This window comes from Morone saxatilis, unplaced genomic scaffold, assembly GCF_004916995.1.
Source record: "Morone saxatilis isolate NCDOM2014 unplaced genomic scaffold, NCSU_SB_2.0 Contig5, whole genome shotgun sequence".
Taxonomy (NCBI): domain Eukaryota; kingdom Metazoa; phylum Chordata; class Actinopteri; family Moronidae; genus Morone; species Morone saxatilis.
This window is the reverse complement of record NW_023340095.1, coordinates 6,101,205-6,109,722: the sequence shown is the minus strand read 5'-3', so window position 1 is coordinate 6,109,722 and position 8,518 is coordinate 6,101,205. Positions and strand designations below refer to the sequence as shown.

General features: G+C 40.5%; 1 protein-coding gene across 1 annotated transcript; it reads left to right on the top strand.

Moving 5' to 3' along the window:
• Positions 1-4,368: 4,368 nt before the first annotated feature.
• On the top strand, positions 4,369-8,004 carry twist2 (twist-related protein 2). The gene is made up of 2 exons (XM_035676638.1): positions 4,369-5,099; positions 7,462-8,004. The coding sequence occupies exon 1, from the start codon at positions 4,572-4,574 to the stop codon at positions 5,064-5,066; it is 495 nt and encodes a 164-aa protein (XP_035532531.1). The 5' UTR covers positions 4,369-4,571; the 3' UTR covers positions 5,067-5,099; positions 7,462-8,004.
• Positions 8,005-8,518: the final 514 nt, after the last annotated feature.

Here is an 8,518-nt window from a genome sequence, read left to right as displayed (position 1 = left end):
GTGTGCTTTGGGAAACTGCAACAGCTGACGAAGAACTTCAATAACATCTATTCTTAGCCAGAAAGAAAACAATGTTTTATGTTTCTTTGTTGAACATATCAGTTGTTTCTTTATAAAAACACTGAGGTTTTTCAAACATATCTTAGTCATTAAGATTCAGATTTGTGTCATGTCTTAAGTGTGAGGTCTTATGCAGAACTGACATGTGAGTCACATTTTCACAACTTACTGGAAAAGAACTGCACAATAAAACAGACATAGCTTTTGGTTTTCTCATATTCTGGGAACCACCAACGTCTTAGTAAAGAGCAGGGTTTTAGTTAGAAAAACAAAAAAAAAATATTTTTTCTGGTGAGTGAATGTACAACAATACTGACATACAGTCAGTGGTTTTGTGTTTGTCGTTGTGGGGTCTAATCATTTTTAGTATTCCCTGAAGTTTTATTGAAGCCATTAATCAACATGTACCATTCTTTTTTTAATGGGTACCACCACACTTTTAGAAACTGTTTAATGCTTAAGAGTATGAAACTGTTATGCATCACACACAATTTATTAGTTATATTATCCTTTCAAAGTCAATATATCTTTCCTCTGAAAAGGTGATTATACACTGTTTTTGCTGCTGGATTTTTACAGAAACAAATCCCTGTTACTGGTTGTTAAATCAATTTTTTTCAGTACATGTCATCAGGTGTTTCTTGGCCTGTTTGCGTTACAGAACTGGGCTGTAGTCAATATGTAAACGGTTACTCTAATGGAAATGGTGGGACTACAGGTAGCTTTAAAAGCGATTGCACTGCTGGTAATAGACACTGTATTCCGTGCAATAAGAACCAGCTGGGCCTTTCCTCTGCTGAACATCTTTGGTTCATCTTGAATCACTTTCTGACACACACGCAGATACACACACATATACACATGCATATATGGAAAGGCAGATGTAGCTACACTGATGCACACAATAATCAGGTGATAATATATACTGTACATGAGTTTAAAGGCACATACTATACACAAGCAGACGCATATGCATGCACACAGGCCATGGCTTTAGATCCTCTTGCCAAGATCATTTGGGGTGAGCCTCACAAGTGTTTGGGGAGGTTGAAGTCAAAGGTAACTGATCCTGGCAGACACATGGACAGTAAAATTCCACTCATCACAGCCTCTAACAAATCATCTCTTCCATAACTTCCCTCACACATCCATAGCCGTCTCTGTCAGATCAAAGACTAAAGTGAATCATCATGCATCCATACATTTGGCCTCTTTCCTCTGTTTTCGTCTGTATCCTTCCTTTCTGTTTCTCTCTGAACCTGTTTTTTATCTCTCAACACCTCTCGGCCTCACTTCTTGTCTTGCGAGCAATCGTTTCTGTTTACGAGGTTGATGCGATAGCATAAGGCCGTGCATGCAACAGGGATGTGTTTGCACTGATGTAACAGCAGAAGGGATCTGGGCTTATTAATGCCATGCCCTCAAACCCATGTGGATCTAGTTTTAAAGGTGTCAGACAAGACAGAGGTACGTCATTCTGCTCAGCTGAGTTACGGCCGGAGCTCATCTTTGATCTGAGAGGCAGGTCATTCCTCTCTCTCTCTCTTCCCCCCATTCTGTCTCTCTCTCACTTCATTTTGCCATCTTTGCCTCTCCGTCTCTTTCTCCCTTCATCTCTCTCGGGGGTTCTTACGAGAACCACAGGAACCAATAATTCCTCTTAACTCCAATGAGCATTGGGTGAGATATACATGAGTCGTTTACTGACATCCACAGGGGATGAAAAAGCAAATGAGCCAGTAACTTATGGTCCTTTTGGTCTATATTTCAGTATCAAAATGTTTTCACAGACCTTGCTGAGACACTAAATGATCAGCTCAAGATAATTTTTTAATGTTTATTAATGTAATTCTACTTCAATAGTAAAAAGCTCAAAATCATATAAATTTTACATCCCAAACAGAGTTAAACAAAAAAGGTGTGCATGCTGAAGTGCCAAGTTTGCAAGAATGTATGTTAAATTATTACACTTAAGCTTTCTTGCAGCTTTTCACATGATTTTCCGTCTATGTTTTGCAGTGGAATATGATCGGGAAAGAATTCTAATCAGTTTGGGAATGAGGCAAGCTGTCATCCTCATCATTCGCTGCTTGCCTTTTTGAACAAGAGTTTGCTTACCATTGCCCAGAGCATATACAGTGGATGGAAAAGTGCTGGCCAGGGCCCCTTCTTTTTTCTTCTTGTGAAGTGTGTATATGTGGAGCGTACCACACAGACGCTGTGCAGGATCAGCCTTTCACTCTGCAAGTCTGAACCTTCTCCCCTGGGCATGGAGGCCTCCTGCAGCTGAGCCAGGGAGCAGAAGGTCAAAGGGCATAATCAGGGAAAGTGTGTGTGATTGTGTGTGTGTGTATGTGTGTGTGTCTGCTCCTGCATGTGCATATTCTCTCTTTTATGCAATGCACTCACACGTGTTTAAGCATTACTTTCATATTTGCATGTGTGAAACATTACCTTCTTTATAAAGAGGTTGTATGAAGTAGGCCAGAAAAATGTAACCACACCTCGACCTATACTGAGGCATGCCAGGGTCTGAATTAAGAGCTGTGGCACTGAGTAAAAGTAGTGTGACAGTCACCATTACCAGTGGAACCCAAAACACAAAGCAGACCAGGGTTTTCTATAGGCCAAGGGAGCTTTTAAGGGAAAACCAGGATATGTCCCAATACCAAGAACACTCATGGGTTTAAACAATGTTGTGCAACTTTCAGGAGGTACTCTGTTCTGCCCCATTTACATCAACCAGTCTCCTCAGACGTGTAGAACACACATAACACGGGCACATGCACTCAAGATACTGCAGTTTGATTATTTTCAGATAGTCTTGGTGAACTAAAGTGTACACTACAGTGTAAATTAGCAAAATTGCTTCCTAATAAGAGGCAATTACTCAGTACAATTTGATTAATGATAGACTTACATTAACAGTTGAAGCCTTGTTTATTTAAACATTTCAGGAACATCATCCAATATTATGTTTTTGTGGGTTACAAGTTAAAAGTGTACAAAAAAGGTAAAAGACTTAATAATTTGATAAGAAATCAAATCAAATGTATTAATTTAATATTGTTAGATACTTTTAATTTTCTTCGAAAAAACACAATTAAGCAGATCACTCCTATAGCCTAATGAAAATCCTAATGAAATTTGGATTTAATTCATTTTTTTTCCTGACGTTGTTTCTTTCTTTTTTAAATGAAAATAAAATGACTTGTGACATGATATTTCTGCAGTTTATGGGAGCCAAACAGAAAAAGTGATTATAGCCCAAAAAAACCACAACAATATAGAACCACAGAGATCTCTAGAGATCAGTCAGCTGATTTGGACAAACTGCATTTTGGCAGTGGATAAATTCAGCTCTATAATGTGAGCCACCTGTGCGCCGCTCTGTGTAGGGAAAACATGACATGACAGATGAAGAGGTGGACCGCTGACAAAATGCATGGAGAAACCGTCCACTGGAGGTATCCGCAGAAACCGGAGAGCTCCTCGGTTAGTTTAAGCCTCCTTCCTGTTATACTTCCACATTATAGAAGCTGTGAGAGCGTACAGACTTGATTCGATTAAAGATCAAGCGGATAGATTTCTTCAAGGCAGGCGAATTTGTGCGTAAATCGCCCTCCACAGAGCAGATAGTCTGCACTGAAGAGGGGAGCATAGTATTTACTGTACAGGGAGGATTGAACGCATATAAAAGGCCGTGCAGAGAGTGACTGCATTATGGCACACAGCCTTAATGCCCCGAGAAAAATCTGATTTTATACAGCAGTTAACTGACCCCCGTGGCATAGGCGGATGTTTTACTTTAATAAAACTCCCCAGCTTAAAAAAAACAAACAAAAAAAACATGCTGAGACGTTTAAGGGAATATTATCAAAATATATAAAAGTGAATTTATTATCCAAACCATATATCAAAGATTATCACAGATAATTCAAGATAATAAAATAGAATTCTAGAAACTTTTTTTAATGATTATTTGTAATAATTCAACACATAATTCATATTTTGATGAATTGTGGTTCAATTTAGCATTTCAGTTAAAACACACAAAGAAATAGTCTGTTTGATGATGGGACTAACTTCACACAAACAGGAAAAATCAAACAAATGTCCGTTGCGTTTGACAGTAAATACGTGCCTTGTTTCAGTCATCTCCCAGACATATGAAACCATGACTGGTCCCTCCTGCTTATTAGAGGACCAAGACGCACACTATAGCTCCCCCTTCGCCCTCAAAACCCCTCCCCTTCCACTCTCAAAACTATTTAGCATCTGAAACCGGGATAAAGTTTCCAAAAAAATTTAAGGAAAAAACTTCCTGCGTGAGGAGAAGCGTGCCAACCTCCAGTTTGAAAGCAGTTTCTTCCCAAGCAAGAAGCGCACAGAGTGAGACATCCTGACATAATTCCCTTCATCTTTTCGGATATCTATACATTTTTGTAACCACGGCTTCAAAGGTGGACAACGTTTTCTCCGCTCTATCCCTGCATTTCTTCAAGAAAGAAATGGAAGAGGGCTCCAGTTCCCCGGTCTCCCCTGTGGATAGTCTGGTGACCAGCGAGGAGGAGCTGGACAGACAGCAGAAACGCTTCGCGAGGAAGAGGAGACACAGTAAAAAGTCCAGCGAGGACAGCAGCGGCAGCAGCCCGGGTCCGGTGAAACGGGGGAAAAAACCGAGTCCGAGCAGCACTCAGTCGTACGAGGAGCTGCAGAACCAGCGGGTCCTGGCCAACGTCCGGGAGAGGCAACGGACTCAGTCTCTGAACGAGGCCTTTGCGTCTTTGCGCAAAATTATCCCCACGCTGCCGTCGGACAAACTCAGCAAGATACAGACGCTGAAGCTCGCCTCCAGATATATTGATTTTCTCTGTCAGGTGCTGCAGAGCGACGAGATGGACAACAAGATGTCCAGCTGCAGCTACGTTGCGCACGAAAGACTCAGTTACGCGTTCTCCGTGTGGAGGATGGAGGGTGCTTGGTCTATGTCAGCATCTCACTAGCACCCAGAGACCTTCACTTACAATGCCAAAGCGGTGGGTACCACAGTCTGGAGCAAAGCAAATCTTACACTGATAGTATCCGTAGCCTTAGAAGTAGCAGAAAATTAGGTGTGAGTAATGACTGGACAAATAGTGAATAAAAAGTTAAAGAGCAGTATTAGGAGGTAGGCTGATATAAATGAGGCAGATTTACAGATTATTTTGAGTATACTGTGAGTTTTCCTCCTAAATCTATTCCCTTCCCTGCGTTCATTTTCTGTAAAATATGAATAGTTGTATGGTGGTGATTTGGCCACGTGTCTTGGATTTGGAGGATGTAATTTATAGCCTGCTGCCACATTTGGATTCACACCATATATATCCCAAGAAATCAAATCACAAAGCAAATCTGTGGGCGGATGTTCAGACGGTTCGCATGCATCAGCTGTGCACAGCATCCCAATTTACATTCACATGTTCAGAAGCACGCAGGCTGTGTTGGGCGCGCTTGTTATGTGTGTGGCAGATTTCACACCGAGGCCTCAGCATCTTTCCAACGCCTCACTGTGCGCCTGCAGCCGGATGCTGCTGTGCGCAAGGCCAGGGTGACCCACAGACAACCGTTCCATCAGTTTGCATGTGGATGCACATCCAAGATCCCACAAGTATCCAGTCAAACCTAAACGCCAAAGTTCTGTTCAGGATGTGGAAAAATGAACATTTTTTTTGAGAAAAGGATTAGGCGCAGGGAAGTAGGCGGATTAATACAAATAATAGTTTTGGAACATTTTCACATGCCAGGCCAAATGAAGAAATGCCTCGTTGACCAAAAATGACAACAAGTCTAATCTATTTTTGACCAGAAAGGCATTAAATCAGCCGCTCGTGACTTTTGCAGTTCATCTTTATCCAGTCTCAGTTAACAGCATTTCATAATGAGCCTGGTAAAAAAAAAAAAAAAGGACTGGGCCGCACCAAAACGCAGCTGTAGTGCCACCACGGGTAATTTATATCCACAATAGAGTGCTTTCCTGTGCGGAGACCGCAGGAATGGGCAGCTCGGCTGGACATGTAAGTTCAAGCCAGTGCAAGACAATAAAAACAGAGGCCCATATTAACGAGCAGTCAGGATTTGGTCACGTTATTTTGCAGATTTTCGCTCGTGCCGTGAGAGCCCATGTCAGTAAAGACTGACAGCTGAGAGCAAACCTTTCCTGGAGCTCAGTGTCACACTTTCTCCCTGGTGTGATTCCAGTGAATAAACTTGCAATCTGGCAACAGTGATGAGAGATAAAACAAAAGTCAAGCAACATTGATAATCTACTGAATTATGACAAATGATAACAGCTTGTACATTTTCAGATAATGCCCAGTCAGTTTGAGCGGCTTTTGAGCTCTTATGTAATTACTGATATAGCCGGCCCCAGCAATGACTCTTCCATATCAATTTAACAAAATAAAGGTAGAGGTATTGTAATATGAGCTTTTTAATTTAAGGCTACCCCTTTATTAGATGGTCTGACTAAAGAGCACAAAGTGGGAGACAGTAAATAACACCCCTGGTTAAAATAACTAGAAGCAGGGTTTGTTTAGTTCTCATGGGCCTGACATGCAGTCAGCAGACCGCCCATCAGCGAGGCTTTGTTGTCTTCTAAACCAAGCCTGGTGCCATGGGGCAAACGGAATAAGCTTCATTACAGTGATTTGTGTAAGCACAGTTAATTTGAAGGTGGATTTTTGTTCTCCCCCTGAGTAATTGAGTTTAATTGACCTCCATGGAATGTAAAAGAAAATAACAAAGCATTAAAAAGTGTAGTTTAGACTTTCTAACAAGGTTAGAAAGTTACTTCTTATTTCTCAACACATGTGAAAGGAAATATTCTGTCCTTTAGGATAAAGTTTATTAATTTTGTTCCATGGATTAAAATAGTCGAAATCAAAATTCGCATGGGGATATTATTCATAAACTGGAGAAAAAAAGATCTATAAAAACAGCCTTTGCAAACCGTGACCGGAGTGACCTTACTGATATATTTCAATAATGACTCTGGGCTTAATGTTGCTCTGAGGAATTACATTTTATTGTTTTAGGACTGTCCACTAATCCGCAGCGAAATGAAAACGCGTGAATTTACTCAGGTGCTTCAAACTAAAAGAGCCAGAGAAACAGTGTTTTTCTGTATTTCACTGCAGCTGCACAACTACATTCAAATACAAAATGTTCCTGGTGCCATATGGTTTTACTCAGCTCAGTGGCTAATAATTGATTCATTAATGACTTCCCACATGCACAGCGAGCCAGTGAATGTTTAAAAAACACATCAGATGTTGCAAAATCAATGTGTAGTTTGCATTTCCGTGCCACATTATCAATAATAATTTTTCTGTGTATCTCTTCTCCTCCTCCTCCTCACAGACTGTTTACTTCTACAAAGTATGAAGACCAAAGGAATTATTGAAGAACCCATCGACCTCAGAGGCATGGCGGAGAGACGTAATGTGACCCACAAACTCTTGGAGCGGTGTGTGTGTGTGTGTGTGGATGCAGATTCATCACACTGCTTCTGACTGTCTGGAGCTGTTTGTGGCAAAGAGGAGAGGAGAAGAGAGACGATGAGACGGAGAGAGAGAGAGAGAGAGAGAGACCTGCAACTTGTATAGGCGAGAGATGTTATAGCTCGGATTTACGGCCTGCCAGCAAAGCCATGCTTTACTCGATTTTTAGAAGGAATTATTTTTGTTTTTTCAAAAGACTTTAAACCAAAGTATAAATATATATATAAATGAATGCATATTGTACATACCTGTGTAAGTACGCCTATAGTAAAGGGACCAATGCAATTTAGAGTCATTTGCTGCATGGATTTATTTCATCGACTTTCTTTAGCAAGTCTCCAAACTCCGTCCAATGTACATTTTTGTTTTCGCTTATTTATTAAAACACATATTTTTGAACTAATTCTGGTTGATTTTTGTATTTTTTTTTATTTCAGCTGTAGATTTTTGAGCTATAACAAATGTGTAAATAGCATCTATTCTGCTGGAATACATTTCCCATAAAAGTTGAACTCTTTTAACGTTTCTGGTGAATTTCCATCTAACGAGATGATAATGAAAAGTCATTTAGACCAGCCTCAAACAATGTGTTTCTCTGGTTCAGGTTCCCCTGGTGGCTGCTACATTTGGAAAATAAAATACCAACACCAGTTTTTTTTTTTTTTTCACTGCTGGGTGTGAGAATTCGCCCTTTTCTTGCCTCCTTCTTGTTATGGGAAAGAAACTTTAAACGACAAAAAAAAAAAAAAAAAACGACCATAAAAAAATACAGCTTCATTAACAGTGGAGGAAATTTGAGCCAGTTTCAAACTCGCCCATATAAAATGCTTGTCCGCTTAAATAACGAGTAATCATTTCAAATGGCGATGCCTTCAGGCTCTTTAACGAGCAGGGAGCCCCAACAACCGCAGATAAGG